Source organism: Dryas octopetala, chromosome 8 (genome assembly GCF_963921425.1).
Source record: "Dryas octopetala chromosome 8, drDryOcto1.1, whole genome shotgun sequence".
Classification (NCBI taxonomy): Eukaryota; Viridiplantae; Streptophyta; class Magnoliopsida; order Rosales; family Rosaceae; genus Dryas; species Dryas octopetala.
This window is the reverse complement of record NC_141373.1, coordinates 18,812,038-18,837,567: the sequence shown is the minus strand read 5'-3', so window position 1 is coordinate 18,837,567 and position 25,530 is coordinate 18,812,038. Positions and strand designations below refer to the sequence as shown.

The 25,530-nt window shown below is 34.5% G+C and overlaps 1 protein-coding gene across 1 annotated transcript; it reads right to left on the bottom strand.

Annotated features, from left to right (window-relative positions):
* Positions 1-686: 686 nt before the first annotated feature.
* Positions 687-25,309, bottom strand: LOC147277785 (histidine kinase CKI1-like). The gene is made up of 8 exons (XM_086255716.1): positions 25,225-25,309; positions 22,143-22,402; positions 9,155-9,533; positions 7,890-8,497; positions 6,381-7,496; positions 1,963-2,025; positions 1,222-1,471; positions 687-796 (listed from the first exon to the last, which is right to left on the bottom strand). Exons 1-8 carry the CDS (start codon positions 25,307-25,309, stop codon positions 687-689), a joined length of 2,871 nt encoding a protein of 956 aa, XP_086111842.1.
* Between the last annotated feature and the right edge of the window lie 221 nt (positions 25,310-25,530).

The following is a 25,530-nucleotide window of genomic DNA, read 5'->3' as shown; positions in this document are numbered from 1 at the left end:
TATTAACCAAACATAGCTATATGTAATAAGAGGAGTACTATAAAACTAACCAGTTAGCAAGTTAATACGAAGTTAACCATGATTTTGGGCCCATCACATAACTAATTTCATAATCCGAACCATCAATAATTTAGGTCATACTTCAAAGATCATCATTGCAAAAAATTAACTAAATCGAAAATCATGTAGTCATCTAATTAAGATCAAATAAATAGACGATTAGTATTTTCGATAAAAACATATAAATAATTGTTATTATAATCAAATGGCAAAATGACTTTCGATTTTAGAGATTTTTTTACAGGGATAATCTTCAAAGTAGGGCCTAAAAAATAGACGTTTCAGATTTTGATATCACATTATGCAGTGGGCCCAACATGGTGGTTAACTTTGTATTAATTTACTAACCAGTTAGTTTTAGAGTATTCTTGTATCTAATAATATTAGATATTCATAATAGCTTTAAAACTTCAGAAGCTTTCACCACTACTACAAAATCACTTATTCATGGCGGAATTAAATCGCCAGGAAAAACAATTTTCTAGCGGAAAAATAGCCAAATCCTCCAGGATTATGAAGCAGTGGCGGATAGGGTCTCCGCCAGCATTAAAACCGCAGGCAAAACACTTTTCCTGGTGGACAACTGTCTAAATCCGCCAGGAATACCATTTCACGCTGACAAGGCATTAACTTTTCCTGGCGGATATATCCTCCGGCATTGAGTAATTCCCGGCAGATATATCCTCTGGCATTGAGTAATTTCTGGCAGACATATCCGCCGACATTGATAGTATATCTGCCAGGAAAAGTAATAAAATATATAAAAAAATAATTTCCTGGCGGATATAACCGCCGTCATTGATAGTGTATCTGCCAGGAAAAGTAATAAAATATGAAAAAAATCCTTTCCTGGCCGATATAACCGCCATAATCATTGAATATATATAAAAAACAAATGAAATTATATTTGAAATAATTAATATAAAATAAACTAATTAATATAAAACATTTCAGATAATAATTATACACTAATAAAGATAAAATCTTTCAACTAACAATACATGTCAAATAATATTGTTCCATCAATAGAGATAAGATAAAGTAGGCAAACAAAAATAATCTACTCAAGTCTAGCAACAGAACCCGAACTAGAAGCTGAATGTGACCATGATCTTCCCTGCGGACCAAACTGTCTCATAAATTTATCATCACCTAAATTACCGAAAAGCAATCCGGAAAATCCAACACCCATAGAATGATGTGACCCATTAGGAGATGGCTGAGAAGGTACCTCTGGCCGATACATAGGCATCTGCAAAGGTGACTGCGGCATAAACGGCATCTGGTACATAGGATGCATCGAGAACATTCCATAGGGAGAATGTTGAGGCTGACTCTGGCCAGAAGGCTGTTGTGGATGTGAGCTCTGCGGGTGTGTCTGAGGCATAAATGGCATCACTTGCTGTTGCTGCTGCATAAACATCACAAGATATTACGCGACTCTTTTATGAAAACTCTAGACCCTGACGCCTACAATCTTTCATTCCCTATCATGTAGGCGTACCTATCCATACCGATTAGATTAAATTCAAAAAACATTCAATATATTAGGAGGAACAAATTAATAAATTAGGAGGAACAAATTAATAAATTAAATTCACAAATTAATAAATTAGGAGGAACAAATTAATAAATTAATTTCTCTTATAATTTTTATTTTTAAGGTTGATACATGCATTTTTAAAGTTAAATAGTATGTTAGCTAAATAATTAATATTTTTCATACTATCCTAATAATATATTAACACTAACATGCAATATATGACAAAATAAACACAAATCTAACACATACATATATATCAATTAAATTAAGCATAAATAATTTTTAACATATTTCTAGCTCTAACAAATTTTTAACTACAACACATCAACATACATCCACAAAAAACAAATATCCAAGACATAGAAAAACCTTGTTGCCAAATCAAAATCTCCACCCAAATCTTGCTGCACCAAAGGGTTGGCCTGCAAAATAAAACACAAAAAATCATAGTTTAGATCTAAATCAAACACAAAAAATCAGACCCAAATCAAAGGCAAAACTGAAAAATCAACCTAAAAAACAAAGGATGCACAAAATGAAAACCAATCGATCTTTGTTACACCATTGCCGATCGAACCTGAAAAAAAAAAAACAGAAAATGAAACCCAAAATCTTAAATTAGAAACTCAAAATCAGATATGTTTGAACTAAAAAATCAACCTAGGAGCAATCAGATCGCACCCAATCTAGCTACAATCGAGTTCTGAAAGCTTAAAAATCAACCAATATGCACCAAAATCAGACACAAAATCAACCCTAAAATCACCTAAAATCAGACCCAAAATCAACACAAAAATACCAAAAATCAACCTGAAATCGTGTTTAAACGAAGGAAGACCCAAATCAAACCCCAGCTGAGTTCCAAAGGCCGCACCTGAAAAGAAGATAATCCAACAAAATAAATAAAATAAGAAGATATTACGAAGAAGAAGAAGAAGGGAAGAAGAAGAAAAGAAGAAGAAAGAAGATCTTACAGTTGCAGGAGGTTGCGAAGGAGAAGAAAGAACGCGAAGAAGAAGAGAAATGAAAGGGAAGAAGGGGGGGAGGCTGCACAGTGTAAGTAGGTTAGAGCAATCTTGGCAGTTTGGACCGCCAGGATTAAATATGATGGCGGTCCAATTCGACAGGATTGAGTTTGACCGTCAACGTGCCTTCTGAACGCGGGAATTTTCCCGCTTATTTAATCCTGGTGGATATAACCATCACGTATGATTAATCCTGGAGGTTTAATCCGCCACGTATGAGTAATCCTGACGGTTTTATGTGTCCGCTAGGAATTATTTAGCATTCGCATCGGACAGGGCTAATCCACCAACACTGTCTGCCACAATTGACGCTTTGTGTAGTAGTGACATATAAAAAAAACTGCTCCCCCTTTATTCTTTCATCACCAATCTCCAAATTATCATCAATTCTTCTCGATCAATCTTATGCCTAAGAAAGTATAATTTTGAGTTATTTTTTAATATTTAATTTAATTTTGATTTATTAATTTGAATTGAAAGTTTAATTTAGAGTTTAGAGTTTAAAATATATTAGGGTTTAATCTTATTCTATATGAATATAATGACAAAGTTGCATTTTATTTAGGAGATTTTCTACAAGTGTTCATCCTTTTCCCCTTATTACTTTTTTGTTTACTCTTCCTTGCATTTATTTTGACAATTAATGTATTTCTCTTATGAGATCTGAGTATTAATCAAAGAGATACTTGTTTCTCAATCATAAATATTTATTATTTGTCTCTTTTCTTGAGTTTATTAAGTTTATTTATCTCCCTTTCATGGCTAGATTTGTGGCCAAGATTACCAACGAACATCAGCCAGATCTGAGTTTTACTTAATTTATTTTCTTGATTGAAGATCCGTTATACTCAGCACTTTTATTAGTAACTCTAACAAACACACCTCATCTTTAGCACTTAAAGTCCTGGAATGCCTAGGCACAGGAAAGAAACAAGCGCAATGATTTCACTTTACTTTTATTTCATTTTTATCTTTTCGAACATTTTATACTTGTTCCAAGTAAGATTTTACTTGGGGGCACGGCCTACGCTTTGATTAATCAATGATATGGATCAAATCACAGCTTTACAAGTGGCTGAGACATTTTTGACCATAACAGCATGGAGGGCTTTCCTGCTGCCTGGGCGTTCATCGAAGAGGCCCGTCAAATTATGAGCTCCTTTTCTTCTGTTTTGTTTCAGTTTCGCAAAAGGTCTTGTAATAAGTAGGCACATATGGTTGCCCAGCACTCTGTTAATTTGGATGACTCTGTACTCTGGAGGGAAAATTTCCCTTCTTGGTTACTCTGTGCCCTCGCTGAAGAGGGTGTGGTGTTTCTGGCCTAGAGCCTTAATGCAAGCTTCTATGCATTTGATCCAAAAAAAAAAAAAAAAAAACTAATAACCTTGTACCCAGTGGCGGATCTAGAAATCTACTGGTATGGGGGCAAGATTAATCCAGCAAGGGTGGAAGCGAGGCTTGCGACTTGCGAGCAAAGGCAGCAGCTAGCAAGGGGCGACGGGTGACGGTAAGGGAGCGACAGCAAGGGAGTAGGGGGCGACAATGACATCAAGGGAGCAGGGGGCGACGGGCGAAGGTGACAGGCTCTGGTTCTTGCCCCTGCTCTGCAATCTTGCCCCTGCCAGCCATGGCTGCAATCAAGACCCAAGCTTCATTAATGGGGTCAAGATTTTTCATCAAGCCCTACCTTTCTGAGTTCATGGGGTCAAGTGACCCCATTGACCCTATTGTAGATCCGCCCCTGCTTGTACCCCATCTTTTTCCGTCCGGTTTATTACTATTAAGTTGAATCCAAAACACCATTCAACTAATATATAAGACCAACATAGCAGCAGCACTAATAAATTTTGTTTACTAGATGATGTGACGATATTACATTTTTTCTAATATGGGTTCTTCTAGTTGTCATTTATTCTTAATATGTAAGACGATTAATAATAACATGTGTTCAAACACATCATTTGATGCAAAAATTTAGTGTTCCTAACATATTGTTGTGTTTATTATGCCCAACATTTGGAAAGACAATTTAACAGCAAAAATATTAATAAAAAATGTAATGTATATAGAAGCCAAAATCGAAAGCAATTAAAGTCAGAAAATGAGCAGAATTATGGGCCAAAACAAGTTGATAATGAGGCAGATCAGTTAAACATAATGCACGATATTATAAGTGCATTTGACATAAAATTTACATACATCTGCCTTAAAAGCCTAGAATCTAGATCCTCCTAATTGTCATGTATGTGTATAATGTGTTCCATGAAACCTGTACAAGCAGAGAAAACAGAGTTCAAGCGGTTAGCAAAAAGAAATTAGAGGGTAAATTAAAACAAATTAATTGAAAACAAGAAATGCTTAAGCATACTGCATATGCATAGAAATATTATCATTTACTTTTCAAGGGTTTTAAGTAGACGGTCCACATTCAAGGGTTTGGCTAAATAGTGGTCCATGCCAGCAGCCTCGATCACTTTGCTGGTTTCGTCGCCTGGTGTACATGTATGAGCAGTTAATGCAATGATCGGAATGCGAACTTCATAAGATTTCTCCTCTTTTCTTATCTGCCTTGTTGCTTCAAACCCATCCATTTCTGGCATCTATTTTTACACCAAAGTCACACATGTATAATTTAACCCAAACTAAAGTTGGAACTGATATTCATAATATCTAGGATAGGATATGATCATTAACCGTGAATATTAAAATAAGAAGTGAGAACGTTTTAAGTAGGAAAAAATTTGTCAAAATGACATGAAGTTTAATTTGGCCGTATGTTAGTTCACCATATGAATTTTATTTTGTGTTAATCAGTGCTCTAAATTTTCAATTTGTATCAAAGTGGTCCATTCCGTCTTGTTTATTATATATTTCATCCAAAATATATCACGCGTGTGGTACGTGATCACTTTTAAAGGTCAAAATCATCGATCCAAATCATATTAAAAGTGATCATGTGCCACGCATGTGATATGTTTTAAATAAAATATGTAACATACATGATAGAATGAGTCATTTTGACACAAAATGAAAGTTTAGGATACAGCTTGATACAAAACAAAATTCATATCTTAAAATGACAAGTCCCAAAGTTTATGTCCTTTTGGTAAGTTTTCTCTTTTTAAGTATAGGTTAATTATAACAATAGGAATTCTCTAGAGAGATAACTGCAAACTTAAAATTTGCGGATGGTATAGCATCACCTGATTCCTATACGCATGATTTGATTCGTAAATTTCGAGTCATCCTATAGGCATTCAAAGTTGGCAGTCTATCTCTTTAGAGAAGGACTGATTATAGCAATAGAACCTCAGAATTATCACCAATTTCTCTCTTTGTTAATCTATGTGTCATGTTACCCCACATCAACCTAGTACTTAACTATTCCTGTCTTCTATACTAATGTGCGCACACATGGTCATCAACAAAAATGACACATAAATACCCTTCTCAAATTAAATTTTATGTGTGGGCCACATCAGCATTGGAGACTGAAAAATTAATTGGATTGACATATTGGGATAACTTGACATGGGAGTTAAAACATAAGGGTGGCAAAGTGAGTCAATGAAATTCAGTAGGCAAAGTAAGACATAGTAATAATTTGGGGGCGTTGCTATAATTAACCCTTAAATGAAAATATCTTGATCATTAATTCCAATGTTTTAATAATATGGATCTAATGGCAAAGGATTGATTACTTAATTATAGTAACTAATATTGGATCAGTACGTATGACAGTAGGTATTTACCTGACAGTCCATTAGTATATAATCGTATCCATGCTTCCTCTGGTTGACTAAATGATTGCAAACTAGCTCTACAGCTTCTCTTCCATTTTCACAAAGCTTCACATTTGCACCCAGATTTTCAAGAGCTTTCATAGCCAGCGTGCGTAACACTACCATGTCCTCAACAACCAAAAGCTTCTTCCCACTCAAGGGTCTGCTTGGATTAAGACCATGTTGTACTTGTTCATGTGGAAGTTGCTGGTCATCAACTAGTACTGCTGATTTTCTTGATCTGGAGCCAACATGAGACCGATTTAGAGTTGGCGATGACGAGATTTTCTCCCCAAGAGGTGTCTCAATACCCGAACCACGGCGGTCTTGTAATTTTCCAGAGTCGTTGTCTGTGGTATGAAACTGATATTTTGATGTGCCCTCTGAATCTGATCTCTTTGGCAATATTGCACCCCCAAACTCCGGAAGAAGTCTTACCACTTCGTATAGACGAGTTCCATGAAGTGCCTTGTGTTTCACGACATCCTCCTCTGAAATATCGAAAAGGTCGTTGTTATGCGACATCAATGGATTTGCTAGCCAAACAATCTTGCAGCGAGCATTTTGAAGGTCTCTTTTGAAATCATTCACCATCTTGCATAGTTCTGGAAAGGGTCCAACTGTCGTATCAATCACTAACAATATAAACCGAGCTAATGCATGACCACCTTGAGAATGGTACACCTTGCCCTTCATGTGTTTTATTTTCTTGAGGATGTGAGGAAGTTGTTCCCATTGTTGTAGCGCCAATACTTTTATGCCAAGGCTCTCCATGAACTTGTGTGCGATTCGCCGGCGCTCTTCGTTTTTAAGCAGCAGGACAACAGAGGATCCCTCTGGTTTAGGACTAGGTGTGCGAATCATGTTCAACCTGGGGCTTGGTGTGTGAATAGTCACCCTGCCGGGACTAGGAGTACTAGTACTGTGAATTGGAGTTAATAGTCTCAATTCAATGTCTTCTTCTTTTGTGATGTCTTTATAGACATTCTCACTAACACTACTTAGGAGAACATTAAACCTGAAGCATGTCCCTCTTTCCCCAATCTCCTTGTCCACAATTCCTATTTCTCCATGCATCAAACGCACCTAGTGCAAACAATCACACACACACACACATCAAGGCATGTTTGAAGTAAAGAAATGAAAACTATAAAGGAAAAATGATTAATTTGGTCCCTATTTTAATTTTTTCAATCAGGCCTCTATAGTTAATTACATTACGTTTATAATTAAGGAAAAATGAAGAATATGTTAAAAAAATTTAGGTAATATTTTGAATAAAGTCTTGTACTTAATTTCGTTTTCAATTAGGTAGGCCTTTGCATTTCACCCTGATATTTACGTCTAAATTTCTTATTAGTTGTAAAAAATATATCAAAACAACGTGTTCTTGATTGAGCAAATTAAAATTATAGGGACCATATTGGTGATTTTCTGAAATTTAAATATATAAAATGCTGATTATTAATTATTACTTACCAGAGACTGAACAATACCAAGTCCCAAGCCAGTACCTCCTCCTGCAAGAGCTATTTCATTGACTTGGACATAGTTTTCAAACACTGCTTTCTGCTTCTCCTTGGGGATTCCCTTCCCTGTATCATCCACCTCAAAAACAAATTCTAAATAATTTGGATCATGCTGGACCCCACAATTCATTGCTTCCACGTCATCATCCTGTACTAGTGTGTTCTTCTTCTTCTTGTTGTTGTTGTGAAAGAAGCAGCATAACAAATGTTTCAAAACAGCACCGCTCGGGTCAGAAGTAGCAGTAATTGAATTATTAAAATTGGGTTTTTGAACCCAAGCTCGAACCGTTACATGTCCCTCTGAAGTAAATTTGACAGCATTGCTTAATAAGTTGCATAAGATTTGCTTAAGCCTTCCCCTGTCACCTTTCACACGTGCGAACTTTAGAATAGAGCCATCATGAGGATCCAACACCACATCTATGCCTTTCTTTAAACCCAAAGGGTGATACAAATCAACTGCATCTTCAAGCAGTTGGGCCACATCAAATTCCTCTTCTTCAAGTTGCATCTTACCCGCTTCGATTTTGCTTGTATCAAGAATAGAGTTTAATATACCTATATAAATGGTACGTAAATTAATTAATTAGTTTGACAACATAATAACTTGTGCAAAGAATCAATCTAATTAGTTATCCAAAATTACAATCTGACAACATAATTATACTCACATTAGTTATCCCTAAGATGGTGTGTAATGACATTTCTCTTCACTCTTTCCGAATCAAAATAAATACATAGAAAAGTTAATTAACCATTTATTTTAATTAACTAAATTTCTCAAACTTATATGTAAAGAACAAATGACCCTTTTCGTCACTGTAATTTGCTTCTAATTCCACCTTCATCTATGTAGATTTCATTTCCACAGTAATACCCTTGAAATTTTGTAAGGTCAGCAATTGAAAGGTAAAATTGGTTTTTCATCAAATTGGTAGACGGCAAGGTCATGCGAGCGAGCACAATTGATTTTTCATAATTTGTGTTTTATTTTACTCGCATCATGTGACCTATTTGTCTATCAATTTGACAAAAAATTTACTTTTTCCTTCAATTGCAAACCTAAAGAAATTACAAGGATATTGTCGAAATTGAAGCCTATAGAAACAAAAGTAAAGTAAGAGCCACATTACAAGAACTAATTACAAACTGATCATGTAGCTGTCAAAATATATAGAAAGTTGGTTAAGTAATCATTTAACTTAATTAAATTACCTAATAGGTCTTTGGCACAAGCATCCAGTTGCTTTAAATTTGTCTCCATTTCAGAACCCCGGGCAACTTCATGGTAAGATATCTCGATCAAACCGGTAATGGCGGCAAGAGCTGCTCGAACGTCATGGCTTGCACTGGCGAACGCAAGACTTTTATTCATGCTCTTCCTCTCAGATTGTTGAGTCGCTTCCATTTGTTTTATGAGTGAGGCACAAAGATGTATCTCCCGTTTTCCAGAACTAAGCATAACGAAAAAATAATAGAAAATGAAGAGTGTCATTATGACAATCATCATAATTAGGAGGATGAATGCCACTTTGCTGTTCTTGTGAACAAGGCTGATTAACCCACTACTCTCTGGAAAAGCCAGTACAGAAACCTGAAACTCAAAAACAATTAACTATATCATTATATTATTAATTAATTAATTAATTAATTATTCATTTGCTCCATAAACTACATCCCATGTTTTGAATTGCCCAATTCTATTAAATTTGTCACATTTTCCGTTATAAACTTTAATTATCATTTACGTAAGTGCTGCATATTTAAACTTGACTAACTCAAAAAAATAACAGACTTAACAGAATAAAATAATTTAAAACCAGAGATATAGTTTAGGGAGCAAAATAAGACACATGAAATTATTTAGAGGGCATATGCATAAATAATTAAGTCTATATAATTCAACAACGAATAATTAATTGAGAATGTAAAGTTTAGAAGTTTAAATTAACTCACATTGTGCTCGATATGTTTGATGATACCGATCAATAAACTAGACAGTACCAGCACGCCAATTACCTACATTGAAGTTAATTAATTAAAGTTAATTAATTAAAGTTAATTAGTTCGAATATATGTCATGCCAATATTCGTTAAATTTTTGTTGAACTGACAACAATGAAAAAGTTAGAAGAATAATAAGAATCTGAAGAATTATATACCAACAAGAAGAAGAAAACATGCTGCAACACTGTCAATGTGTGGAGCTTCATGGTGTCTTCTATATATAGTTGTAAATTTGTGATTAACCGCAAACAACTGTATCCACCAAATTGTTATTTAAAAAAAAAAAAATAAAATAAAACATAGTATAAAACCAACAAATGAAAAAAAAAAAAAAAAAAAACATAGAATAAATTTTCCTGAAAAAAAAAAAACTTATAGGGAAAAAAAGAATAAAAACTGACACAGGTTATGTTTTTGCCCTCATATTCCCTCTAGGTCCAGTTTTGTCGATTTTGCACTACTACAATCCATTTTATTTATTTTTCTAGTTGTATTGGAGGAATCTAGATCTATCATAATTATAACATATATATTATTCCACTCTCCTTCACCAGTTGGGTTAACCCCAAAAATTTACACTGTATGTTACTTTTTCAATTCTATTAACATATCAAACGATTTCAATTCGGCTCAAAATTTTTATCATGAACGTCTCTTCCGTGTGTCTACTCACTCCCATAAAAATCTCAACCCTAAGATCACCACAAAATTTTGAGTTTGAAAATTTTCTTTTAAAATATTCTATTGTGGAACCATATATAGTTTTCTGAAATCAAAGATTGTGTATCGATCGAGTAGCAAAAACCCTCAAGGAGCACCAAGTTAATTCGGAGGTTAATTACCTTTGGCTCTTGAAATCCTTTACAGCCCCTGTCACGCCCAACTTTGCTTCGCTTAATCCCAGGCAAATCCTATATGTATATATGTGTATATATATAGATGGTTGGGTAGCTAGACTTTCCTAGAAGCATTTTCACTTAGGGTTTAGATCGTTGACTGCCTTAATTAGGGTACACAAGATGAACAAAAGGTAAGTGTTGCGGTATGTTCCCTCCTTCCCTAACTAGCTCCACGCCTTTAAGGAAGTTTTTCATCTCTTTCCTTGCATGGCTCCCAAGTTCCAACCCTCACAAGTAAACTATTTTTAAAAATTCCCTCCCCTTATTAACCCCTGTATTTCAAAATCCCCACCATTGTAGAGTAACCAATTAGCTTGTGGACATCTATTGTTATTTCTCTCCATAATATTGGAAAGGTCCCATATTCAACTTGTCCGTCTCTTATATTCAAAATAATAATAATAATAAAAAAAATAAATGATTATAAAGTCCAGTGTTGAACTCCTCTTCTCTTTTAGACACACCTATTTAATTGAATTTCCCAGCCAGTCCACCTTATTTTCTTCCGGCTTACTTTTAATTTTTCATCCATTCTCCATCTCTCTCTCTGTCTTTCTCCTACTCCCTCTCTCATTTTTCTCTCCTCACTCACACCCAGCCACCCCTCCTCCTCGATCTGTGTCGTTCCACATGGGCTCGGAGGTTGAGTGATGGTGCTCGGACGATGTTGCGACTCTGATCTCGGAGCAGCCAGGTTCAGTGGCTTCGCTGCCGCCGTCGAGCTGCTCTTTTGAGTCCGATCGGCGAGACTAGTGTTGATGGGTTGAGGGTTGGAATGGGATCTGGGTCTATTTGTACCACTCAGGAGGTTTGCGCCGTCAGCCGAGAACAAGTATAAAAATGCCTTCTTTTTGTGATTTTAGGTTGGGTTATGATTGATGGTGGTTTGTAGATTTTCGAGGTGAATGGATTCGAAGTTATGGCTTATGGGATGTGTAACTAAAAGTCAAGAACTAAAACAAAATCAGTGACGTAGTTGAAGTATTGTGGCTGCGAAGTCGTCTCAGAGCACTTTGGCCACTGCTGTAGGAAGTTCATCTTCTTGGATAAACTATGAATTCCCACTCTAGCCACTTTATTTATTATTTTTCTAAACGACACCAACCCGATTTTTGTATTATTTTTCTCAACAACACCAACCCAATTTTGTTTTGTTTCATTTTGTTGTATTCTTTTCCATTAAACCATGAATGGGTAGAAAATACTTTTGTTTCTTCGCTGCTAGATCGAACATAGGACAAGTTGGCTTTTTGAATATACCCCAAAGCTAACAAGTCACTATATATGAAACCAGCAAAATACTTTTGTTTCTAAGTTTGAATACTTTATTTTGTCTTTGAGAAGAAAAATTATGATTCAGAATAAAGAACCAAAATTGAATTAAAGATTTTGAGTATTGGGTTTTGTATATTTTTATTTTTATTTAAAATTTCCATGTTGGGTAAGATTTTTCTTTTGACTTTTAATGATGGCTTATGGCTTATGGTGGCTTGTTTGGTTAAATTACTGAAATTTCACTATATACTAAATTAAAGCAATGTACCTATCAAATGGGTGCCTTACTCTCTTGCTATTAGATCCTTGGAAACATAGAACTTAGAAGACAAATTGATCTGATTAATCAATTTGTTTATTTGTTTTGTTTTGTTTTGTAACAATATATAAGTGAGACTATGATAATATATAAGTGGAGTTATGATTGTTACTAACAAGCAGTAGTAATATATAAGTGAGGCTATGATTGTTACTGACAAAGAGTAACAATATGTAAGTAGAGCTATGTAAGAAGGGCTATGATTGTTACTGTATGTTAGTAACAATATTTAAGTGAGGCTACATGTGTTACTGTTTGTCAGTAACAATATATAAGTGAGATTATGATTGTTACTAACAAATACTAACAATATGTAAGTGAGGCTATGGTTGTTATTGCATGTCAGTAACGATATGTAAGTGAGCCTATGGTTGTTACTGCATGTGTCTAAACATAAACTTTCGGTGGTGATTGTTATTGCCAGGCAGTAGCAATAGATGATTGTTACAGCCAGACAGTAGCAATAGGTGATTCTTACAGCTAGGCAATAGCAATAGGTAATTGTTACTATTCGATAGTAACAATTATATTTATTATTAAAACGCAAAAAATTATGGATGCCACATCTTGATTTTTTGTGTATTATGTTGGTTATTATTTAACATGTTTATGGAATGAAAAATACTTAAATTATGATTTTTTTTGTTTGTTTATGTACTAATTGGCACTGAAATGACAATAGGAAAAAAAAATGCTTTTTTTTTTTTAAAAACACTGTAGCGCCGTTATTGTAGCACCATTTTTTAAAAGTGGGCCGCTACAGTATCCACTGTAGCGTGTGGGCCAGATGAATAGTAGATTTTAAAAAATGGACATTAAAAAAAAAAACTTAATAATAATAATTATAAAATTATTATGTCCAGTTTTTAAAAGATTTTTAAATGGAAATCCACCTAAAAACAACATTAAGTCAAAGGACATTCTATTTTTCGTGCGCGCTGCCGACGGCTCAGCGATGCAGATGCACCTGTGAGCATTTGGAGTTAATTTTGGAGTTGCATATGCACTTTTTAGGGGGAGTTTGCATATACAGTTTTTAAGATGCATCTACATGCACCGAGCACTCGGTAAAAATTTTGTCTGGAAGTTAAGTATTGGGTCGGATGGACTGTAGCTTAAGTTCCTTTCTCATTTTGGGCTTCTAGGTAACACCAAAAAAAAAAAAAAAAGGGTCATTGTACACTGGGTCTCTAGCTAACTTCAAATTTTGGTTTACAACATATTGTCCTTGAGATGGATGCTGAGGATGTTGTAAATTTCATCAATGAGTCTTCTAGTTGTTTTTTCGGCGGATGGTGTTCTCGTTGAAGATGTTAAGGACCTCCTAGCTTTTTTTACAGTAGCATGTTGTCAATTTTGTTGTCGTGATTGTAATAGAGTAGCCCATCATGCTATTTTTCATGATGGGGTTAATATTTGAATTGTTGATTTGCCTTCATGACTTCCAAATGCTACGTATGTGATGCCCCAAAACCTGAGAGTGCCATAGTGGCACCTACATTAAGAACACATACGACTGTGACACCCATACCCCAAGTATTATATATAATTCCAAATATTCCCAAAAAAGGTTAAACCCTTTTTAAGTAACATGAGTTGGATTAGAGTTTTTGTGCCATCGGAAATAAATGGATTAACAAAACATTTAAATATAAAAACTAACCCACCAAGGTTATGAGTTTGGTAAATGTAACCTTGAGGAAAATGAATATATATGTAAGATAATGTTCGACATATGTACAATAAAACCAACCTAAAAGAGAACTGACAACTGTTCGAAATATATAAAAGGGTACATGCATCAAAAGATGGAAATGATCAGCAACAAGGTAGATGTCAGGCCCATGTTTTTGAGCTACCTACTTCTTGAACCACTTGGAGTATATTTTGTAAATGCCATTCTTTTGTACATGTTCTGACCTCAATCAATTTAGGTTAACATGTAGATATGTAAACCTTTGAAACCCTTCTAAATACTTTTATGCTATAAGGAACACATGAACTAAGGCTTGTTGATATTAATCTTTGTACGTATATAATATTGGTTTGTTTGTACTTACAGGGAACTCTCTTGCCATGACTTCATATTTTTTCATACTTGTGTTTGTGTAAATATCCTTGGAAGTTGGCAAGTGTTGTGTTGTGATTGTGATTTGAATTCCTAGGTGTTGATGCAAAAATCCATAAGATGATGCAACAACTTAAGAAGGGATGATGTGGATGCTGATTCTGCCCTTTTGAAGGATGAACAGTGGTGATTGGTGATGAACTGGCTTGCTGATGAACTCAAACAGAGATGACCTGCATGAACAAAGTGTTGGAATATGCACTTATGCAAATCATATTATAAACATTTTGTGTATATTTCTAATATCAAAGGGCAAACTTGTCTTTTATGTTCTATCCTTCATATACATACTATATCCTTATATATGTGTATATGCATAAAAGAGGTCTATGATTTTATGTTAAGGGAATAATGTCCTAAAGAAGCTAGGATAGTGAGACTTATATCTCTTAGTACTTGAAGTCTAAACAATTCCTAGTTACAGGATTGATAACTGAACAATACCAATCCAATAAAACCAGCATGATATATCTCTGCTTAACGTCTAGGATAATCGGTCTTAGATTATCGGTGTAGAGACACTAGGAGAAGATCATGGGTGCCAGTATATAATTCACTGAACATGACCGAAATAATGAATACATGTTATGGAGTATTATACACACGTCAGCAAGAATTCGTTAAGTCTTGATAACAGTCAATGTAAGGCAAGTTAATTGCAAGCAAATAAGTGAGTATATATTTTTTTTTTCGAGATTATAAATCAAAGAGATAGCAGAAATTAATGGAAGCTTTATGATCATGATGAGCTCCTTAGGTTAAGTAGTTGAATATAAATAAAAGAAATGTGTATAGGTATCAGACCCTTGCTTGAGACATACCAAGCAACCAACTTTTATCAACAAGAATTGTAAATCAAATCATTTTGAAGCATTAAGACCAAACATTTGATAATGAAGGCAAACCAATTAACTAATGAGTCATGCTAATCCTTAGTAACTTCAACACTTGGTTTCTCAACTAAAGCAATAAAATGAAAGGGTTGTTACACACTCATCCATAGAGGGATCCTCCTCTTCACTTGTGTCTACTGATGTTGGGGGTGTTGGGATGTCAATGTTGGGAGTCCTATTCCACCAACCTCCTTGCTCTTTCTCTGAATTCGAGAGGTCTATCATGCTAATTATTGTCCTAAAGTTGTCCTGCACTTACAAATTGTGTAGGTTTTAGCATCACCAAAATAACTGATCATTTACTCAACTAGTCCAAAACAATTGCATGCATTTCAAAATACTTTCAAGTACCAAGATAAACTTTAATAAAATCACAAGCAATTATAGAATTGGAACAATCACTCACAAGCATGAAAGTAGCATATAAGTGGTTCCTAAATGTCCTAATCAATATTACTAAAATAAAACATTTACACAACCAGATTTTAGAATTTGATGAAAACATATAAATAGATAAAACACATATGCCAAGCCTAATAACAGATGCACAGCTCTCGGATCAATAGGGCATCATTTCACATACCAATATTTCTCACAACTATCCATGATTGAATTCATGAAATGCAAATGCATGTCAAAAGTAAAGAACAATGCAGTGCGTAACTTTTCTCCATGACAAAGCTCACTTGTCAAAGTTAAATACAGTGGACTTATCCTTAATTTGTAATTCCATTACCCTCATCCCCATATCCTACTCACAAGTAGGTCTTAGATAGTAAGATGTTTTTTAATGGAAGCAAATAAGTCTATCTTTTCTCCTCTAGTATATTCTTAAATCACGTACATAACCTTCTAGAGTAACTTGTACGCATGCTTTTAGGGAATCGAACCCAAGGATAAAGAAATATCTATCCCACCATCTCTAATTTAGAAGTTCAAACACTCAAAACACATTACAGTATACATTCTTGATTCAATTACTATGAATGCCAATGTAATGCATAGGCAGACTGGCAGACTCCTTGAAAGGGAAATCTGCCCTATATGGACCATTTATATGATATGTATGTGTAATCATTTGACAATAATTCCATATATGCATGTTTATCTCATTGTACAAGTCATATAAGCATGCAAGACTTTCCATTTCAGTTTAGTTCACAGCCGTTGATTTACTTAGTTTATACCCCTAAAATCATGTAAGACTAAATCAAAGCAAAGTAACTAAGTTGCATATTATTCTAAGATGTCCTCAAGGCAGTTTCCAATTATACAAGTTATATTAGTTCACCTTAGGTGTATTTGTACTCCAAGTCATGACCAAAACCAGTGCATTTTGATTTCCTTTAAAACAAGTTGAAATCATCAACATGCTTTCGCATATTGATTTATGTTAACCTATAAGAGCATGTACGATGGCATGACTAAATGCTTTGTTATATGCTAAATATAGCAGAATTGATAAAAAAGCTCACTACAATGGCATGGCTAAATTTAGCATTTGCTATGCTATTGCTAAATTTTCCATTATATATAGCAGAAAATTTAGCAATTGCTATTGAGGAACTTAAGAAAAAAGTAGACCCACAATTTAAAAAGTATGGGTAAAGAAAAAATAAAAAACCAAGTGAAAGAAAGTGATTGGTTGAAAAAGTGTTGGGTCCCACGAGGAGAAAGAGAAGAAATGATATTCACATGAATGAAAAAGGTTGCAACAAGCGGCATGATGATGGGCAGCTGTCATGGGTTGATTGGCCATGTATTCAAATTTTACAATTCCTAAATTTGACTTTGACATGAAAAATATTAAAATATTAATTTGGGTATTAAAATAATAATATATAAATATATTTAATATTGGGCTCATATTAAAGATCTCATTAAAATATTTACAATGATATAATTATTAAAATAATTTAATATATTAAATTTAATTTATAAGGATATATATGAATATATTAAAAATATAAACATATTAACATATAGCTATAACTTTTGTGCCATTGGAGCAAAAAGCACAAAATCTATTGCTAAATGCTAAAAGTCATGCTAAATATAGCATATAGCATATAGCAAAAAGCCATTGTACATGCTCTAAGCATGCTGACAATTAAAGCAGTTTTTCAAACATTACAAATCAACACTTCATCATATTTTATGGAATAGATTGTTTTCCCCAACTTAGTGAAGCAAGTTGAAGTCATCAACATGCTACACCATGTTGAATTTCTTGTTCATAGTGAGCAGCTACTTATCAGGAAAACCAAAGAAGTGGGAGAACTATAAAACTAGGGCTTCAACTTACAAATTCTTTTGCATAACTACTTGGTTCTAGGGCTTTAACTTACAAATTCCTTTGCATAGCTACTTGGTATCCTACTTCCGGTGAGATATACACTCACTTATGCAATTTAAGCTCATTTCAACACCAAGTATGCAGCACCACAATCCAATCACATACACATATAAATATAGATATAAGTACATTCAAAATAATAGTTTAAGTGGATTAGCTCCCCCTACCTAAGATGTAGTCCTTGTTCTTTCTGCACTCCCAAGCAAGTTGATATCCTAGTTCAATGACATAATGAAATCAAAATTAGCCTTTGTAAATCAAACTTAGGGTTTTCCTAGGTTTTAATGACTTATTGGCTAAGTTAAATGGCATTCAATTCCCTAATCCAGTAATGGCTACCATCTGACCTTTCACAAGTCTCAAATCATGTAGCAATTCATATTTTAAAGCTTAGAGCCAAAACAGAAGTCAAAAGAAATAAAAAGATATTCTGCAGAATTAATTCATAATCAAGGGCTTTAACAGTTAAAATTTTGATTTACTTGCAAATAGTCTCCTTCCTGTTTTTAGAACGTCCTTAGGGATGAAATGTGACTTGCTCAACCCACGGGCACAAGTCAAAAAGCCTTAAAATGAAAGATTGCAGTTTTATGTCAAATTAGTTTTTTAAAAGGGCCAAAAGAGCAGTGCATGCTCTGCTATTTTTATAAAATTGTACAAAAATTATTTGAATACGATTTTTCTCAGAACGCTATTTGACATGTTGACACTTTTGCATAAAAATTTGCAAAGTAATTGGAGTTGTGTAAGTAGGGTTTTCAAAGAGTTGAAACTCACACCAGAAAACTGAATTTGAGAGAACACTGTTCATATGGTAAAACATGCTATTGTTGTGTATATTAGTTCAAATTGAGTGAAACCAATTCAAAAAATTTTGAAATCATGCCTATGAACTACTATAACAATTTCATATTCAAATTTCAAGCAATAAGAAATTTGTGCATGAAAACCTAACACTTTTTCAATGAAGTTTCTGCAGAACTGGCAGCATTTTGATGTAACTTGTAAAATCCATTATAAATCCATAACAGATTCGATTATAGTGATTCTTGATTCAAAATAAATATTAGGGTGTCTAGTTTCATTCCCTAAAATATCAAAACCAAAGCTTTTCTAAATCAACACAGAATTCGAAAACAAGCAGTCAAGGTCAAAAGAAAGAAAAGTTGCCTAACAAGAACCTAAAACATGAAAATCTTTGGATTTCTTGAAATTCCGTTATCTCTAACCACTTAACCAATACCTAAATCCTAGAAACTCAACCCTTAAAGAATTTAAGGAACATAATTGAAGTTCTTACCAAAGTTTCCTTCGAAAGGTAGTGCATGCTGCACTTTTTCTTCTTTCCTCTAGCAAGTTGGTTCCTTCTCTTTAAGTTTCTTCTCTCTCTCTCTCTCTCTCTCTCTCTCTCTAGTTTCTGAATGAATGTGAGAAAGGTTTGGCAGAAAGGGGTTTGATTCATAAAGAAAGAGTTATAGCTGTTGGAGAGAAATTGAAGAGTCACCTCTTCAGTTTTTCTGTTTGGCGTGTGAAAGGGTTTAATGGGGTGATTTGTCAGGTTGTTAGTTTCCCAAAAGGGCTTTACTTGGCTTAACCAATCCCTTAAGGCCTACTAAAGTGAATAATTAGCCTATTGGACTAGGCTTAACAACCCATTAACCAATCAAGGCTTTTCCTTATTTTAATCCTCTTAATCATCCTTCATCATTTCATCTTCTTTTCTTTCCAAACCTGAAACCATACTCAACCTTATCCAAGTCATGATCACCTCCCCATGTCAATATCACTTCCCTTATCTCTTCTCCAAGTAACCTAGGGTTCTAGTCCTAGTTATTAAGGTCGGTCAACACTAGGGTTTAAGAGGTCAAACCCTTACTCCTTCGGTACTCCTTTTGTCATGCTTAAGTATCAAGCATACAAAACAAGTGTGGTAACACCTTACATTTGAAAATATTAACCAAGTATAGTTTCTTGGAGCATAAGTTGTGCAAATTGTAACGCCTCGAACCTCGAGCCCATAAATACACTGAAACTTTGCCATTTAAACCTATTTTCAAAGAATGAGCCATGCACTTAACATAATAAATAAATACATATAATAGATCAAAGTGCGAGCCCAAAAACATGTATGTAAAATCACTGTATAAAATCGGTTAAATCAAATTAAAATAGGTCCCACTGCTAAGAGAGGGAGGTAGTCGCTGCTCCATCTGTATCTGTGTGTTTAAATGTTTTTGAAAAAGCTGTATTTGCCTATGTGCATGGCTCAAAGGAAAGAGAAAATAGATTTAAAAGGTTGATATTTCAGTGTTTTCATGGGCCCGAAGTTCGGGGTGTTACACAAATTAATAAATAATCTCATAGGGTGAAAATAACATTTCCTAAATTGAACTTGCGGATTAAATCCATATTTTGAGTTCTAAAATGTAGTAATTAGAACTAAACTAGTTAATTTGTATAGTAGCACCCTTAAGCCAAGATCACTGAAATTTGGGGTGCTACGTAAAGACCATTTTGTTTGCGTATGCATGTCCAGATTGTTAAAATGGCTATCGATTGCTCAGCAGATGCAGATGCATCCTCCATATATAGGCTTTTAAGTTGTAGATGTAAGTATTAGGTTGTAGGTGCATGCTGTCTAAGCAATTTTTAGGTTGCTGATACAGGCTGCATCAACAATCACTGAGCATTCGACAAGAACTCCCAAGCACTCGGCAAGTACGACCTAGTGTTCAACGCTTATTTTGTCCTGCAAGATAAGTTTTGGACCAATTGAATTGTGGATTAAGGATCTTTCTCATTTTGACCTGCTAAAAAAAACCCTATAAACAATATAGTGACTTTCATATCCTACCGACAAAGTTTACATAGAATAAATGAGAAAAAACTCAGAAGGGTTGTCCCTATATGTTGTATTTAAGTTTTAACCAAACCCTGGCCTCTTGAATTTCCCTCCATCAAAATACAAAGTGAAATAGTCACAACCTTTGACCTTGGGACTTTGAAAATGACTAGTTTAATTTATAGGTTTCACATGGCTCTCTCTCCCTGTCTCTCTCGAATTTCAATTTAATTAATGCATGACTTGAAATGGCTTAACTAACTTGCTAGCTATGCAAACGAACTCATGAGATATATGGTTGGTTTATCTCCTCTTGAAACGCAGTCCAAGTTGGACTTTAATGTATCTCCATGAAATTAATAAGATGTCATACGAGATTAGGTGGTGCACTTTAATATATCTTATGCATTTAAATTAGAAAATTAAAGCTCAAAAGTGGATATTCTCCCCTTGTGTTTGACAAAAGTTTTGAAAGTGGAATGAGAAATAAAGTGAAAGCTTCTTCGTTGAAACCCATCCCTCTCTCCCTCAACACCTTCCCCGACAAAAAAAAAAATAATAATAATAAAAAGAAAAAGGATTATAGGTACTGTAAAGGCGCGCAGTACAAAATTAATTTGATTCATTATGCATTCATCAGAATTTCAGAATGATCAAATGAATGACATAAATTGATGATGAGATCATGACATGTCAGTATGTCACACCTTAGCCTAGTCCATGAGTCCATCAATTCTTATCAACAGATTTTGCGGTTGCTCGCACTCAATATATGTTTGCTATTTACAATACCTAAGTTCATTATATAGGACTCTACTAGTACATATATATATATATATATATATATCTCACACACAAGAGTACACAGCCATAATTTTAAATTTTTCTGCATCAAACTTGTGGAAGGAGACAATATAAATATATATTGCTTTAATTATATTAGTGCCTACTGCCTGTATTGATTATACATGGCTATATATGTTCCAATGCCAGGTTATGACTAGCTTCAGGATTATGATGTTTTCCACGCAATCAGTGATTCAGTATTCATATCTTTTGCTCGATACCAGTATTAATACAGGTCCCAGTATTGTACACTGACAGTATTAATACAGGTCCCAGTATTGTACACTGAGAGACTTCATCATGCAAAAATGATCATCATGTGCATAAAACAAAAGCAGGATTCTGAATGGCTAGCAGAAAAATGATAATTGAAAATTTGATTTTTGTATATACAAAGTTTCCTGCATTCCAAAAGATAGTACTATATCTAAAGGAGGAAACACATCCATACCCCATAAACAACTAATTTTCAAGCTGTTTATGCAATTATGATCATAAAAATAAGGCTGCAAAAAGAAGAAATTAAAGTTAATCATATATTAGATATATCCATCAACCAACCAACCCCATCCATCAATATTATTGGTTGTTGTATCCATGAATTGAAGAAGAATGCGATCATCACTTCAAGGTGAGACTTGTGATGAGCTTTGCAACCCAACATCATTGTGCTCCTTGGAAGGACCAGAAGGTGGGATTGGCATTGCTTTGGGCAAGAATGCAAAGAAACTCCTCTCTGGAATATTATTATAATTCTCATGATCATGAGAGTTGGGCTTCTTCTTCATCACCTTGAAAACTTGACCAGTTCTTCTCTCTAGTACTACTACTCTTGAGCTTTGACTCTGCCCGACCAGAAACATGAGCAGCAATAGCAACCATACCACTGCCAGAACTCCTACATGTCGTTTGCCCATCTCACCAAACCAAAAGGGCAACAATATTATAAGAAGAAAGAGCTAGCAAATCGAGAAAGAGAGAAAGGGGGGTTTGTGATCAAGCCGATCAAAAGTTGAAGAAAGAGAGGTTGTGGATGGCACAAACTACAAAAAGATTTATTCTTAATAGACGTGTATATATAAGAATAATTACTAGGAAGAGAAGTCTTTGTGTTTTGTTTCTGTGCTAACTGCCAAGCAAGGAACTTGGAATTTTGGTGGTTAGGGGAATGGCTTGGTTATGGAGTTTATGATATGAAATGGAGGTAAAAACTACAAATAGGGAGGGGATGTGGAAACACGATGGAGGAAGTAAATGCTGGGACTGGGCCATGTGCCTTTAGATTTGGCTGTTGGCTGTTGGCTGTGTTTTTCTATGTAAAAAGTGATGTCGGAAAAAGTTACTTAGATTAACAGAAAGGCTATTTTGCACTTTCTCTATGAATCAACCATAAGAAATCTTAGTTAGTGAATTATAATATTTTAATTTAATAAAATAGATGTTTTACAATCTAATTACTGAAATCTTAATGATTATGATTACTCACATTTTTTTCAGTTATAATATAATTTTTCTTAGGCTAAAGTCATGTGTGTAATCTGAACATAAAAAATAAAAAAAGTTATGTGGGTAAAATCTCACTGATGGGACCAGGGGCAGAGCCAGATTTTAATTTCAAAGGGACCACATTGAATAATACAATAAGAAACAGCCTACTTTATCAATTAATTTCAAGGGGGGCACTACACAATAAGAACTGCTGCCATGGCAAGGTGCTTAAGCTCAGCAATTCAGGTGTGTGGAAATTAAGACTTTTCTTTCAAACCATATATGTAAGAAACTTAATGGGACTATGGAAGCTGCCTTGGGTCAGCAGGGCACGTGTCTCCACATGGTGAGGATGAGCCTAATAGACTCATTCAAGTGTAATATTATTTTAAAAAGCTTTAATGTAATTTAGGTAGATATACTACTTAATATACTCATTATAGATGGTCACTTATCTCACATAAGACAATTTATTTGATCCATTATTCTTAACATCCAAATCAAACAAATAAGGAGCGCCATTCATTAATATAGATTAATTAAATTGATGAAAATGACACATATATCTTGCGTATGAACTCGTAAAGATTCACGATTGGACTCATTCACCGACTAGTGCACAACAATGCAAATTAAATAAGGTAACATGCAGGGATAGTCTTTGAATATGAGCCTATTAATTGAGAAAGCATTTCAAGAGCACTTGAACGGGTCTCTAGGATGTGTGTTCTGAGTCATCAAAGGTATGATGCAACAAAAAGGCCAAAAGGGTATGCCAAGAAAGTTAAAAAATAGAAGAAAAAGAAATTTGAGAATGAAAAATGGAATTGTGTACATGGTTAGGTGAATGTGTGGGCCTGTATCGCAATTAATGGCCGACTAAGGTACTGAAAGTCTGAAACAGTTTCTGCTATATCATGATTGTTGCATAAGATGGAAAACTTGTCCCTTTGCTCTATTGACAATGGCAGAGACCTTATAGGGATTATCATTATATGATGTCACAAGCTATTTCTCTCTCTCTCTCTCTCTCTCTCTCTCTCTCAGAATTCAGAAACCCACCAATCAATACAATTGTACCCAGTCCAGGACAAGTTAATGTGTCCATCATTCTTGGGGTGGAGAACAGTGCAATAATATTATTTGGATTATATAATGAATCATATGATATGATATTTTCATTTGTCCATGCAAGTTAACTTTACTTTGTTCGAGTTCATGTGCTCAACTAAAAATCAATAATTAGTGATGGATGAAAAGGCTCATATATATATATATTTTTTTTTTTTTTGTGAAGAAAAACTTAGAATTACGATTTGAGATTCATATTGCCTTAAGAGTGTGGTGGAACTGGACGAATTACGTAGATAATTATATTAAATGACATGAATGTGTTTAACACGTAAAATTTTTATTGGATACCATGTGGACATTAGAATATCAAACTTAGAGTTAATTGATAATAGATAGAAACACATATATAATATACCCTCAACATATTAATAAGTGATTCATTAAATAATACACGAATGTGATGCTTGTAACATTGTTGAGAGGGATGATAGGGATGACATATATGTGCTAGTGATTTAATTTATGTTGGGGGCACATACCCAATTGGGTAACCAACGAGGCTCACTTTTTCATCACTTTTGGGATTTGGACAAGTGTAGACAGGGGCCGCATGTTGTGTTCTCAAATAAGAAAGGGTGAATCAAGTGGCCCCACTTGCTGTATAAGAACAAGATGTTGGGGGAGATAGATTGATGGAAAGATGAATATTAATTATATCTTTGTATAATCTGAACCTATGACTATGAGTTTTCATTAAAGGGAGGGCTCTATGTGTTCATGTGGAGCAGGACAAGATGATGCAAATGTCTATAAATGGTGAAACACTACAATGGTAGGAAATATGTTGATTGCCAACCTTTTTATCTTATCCAACAGTATCAATTAAGTTCATGCTAATTTATTGAAAGCTTGTGAGAGAATGAAGCTATTGGCTTTCTTTCTAAAAGAATATTCTGTGTACATATACATGGATAGTAGGGAAGTGCTAGGGTGTCTAAAAAATTGGTGTCTCAATGGTGCTCAAATGACATGGATTATCATATAAATTAAAATACTTGCCACATCAAATGTTGTAAAACCTATCTTACCCTTTTTCAATTTTCTTATCTTTAGAAAAAAAAAAAAACAACAAAAAATTTATTTATCTTCCTCACTTACCTTTCCATTCCCACCTCGATCCAACCCATGCAGCAGCCCCACTAGGAGGCATCCTCACCGGCAATCCAACACCGGCGACCTCCATCGTCGGCATCGACGAGCCCAATCAATTTAAAGTCTGTATGTGAACAATATTACATATATACCATAAGATAAGAGAATAACATATATCTAAAACATTACATTACATTGAGGTCACCGTGGGACAAGGGAAACATATATACCATAAGATATATAGCGAATTGTCTGTGTGGCTTATATTATTCTGTCCTCGCCATAAGAGAAACATTGGATTTTGATATATGT

What these genes read in the sequence shown, in the direction of transcription:
- LOC147277785 (XM_086255716.1), bottom strand. Translation starts at nt 25,309, where the DNA reads ATGGAGGTCGCCGGTGTTGGATTGCCGGTGAGGATGCCTCCTAGTGGG. An exon ending in TTGTGCCAAAGACCTATTAG is followed by an intron (nt 8,498 to 9,154) that starts GTAATTTAATTA and finishes CCATTTATATAG; the next exon opens with GTATATTAAACTCTATTCTT. An exon ending in ATATACTAATGGACTGTCAG is followed by an intron (nt 2,026 to 6,380) that starts GTAAATACCTAC and finishes TTTATTTTGCAG; the next exon opens with GCCAACCCTTTGGTGCAGCA.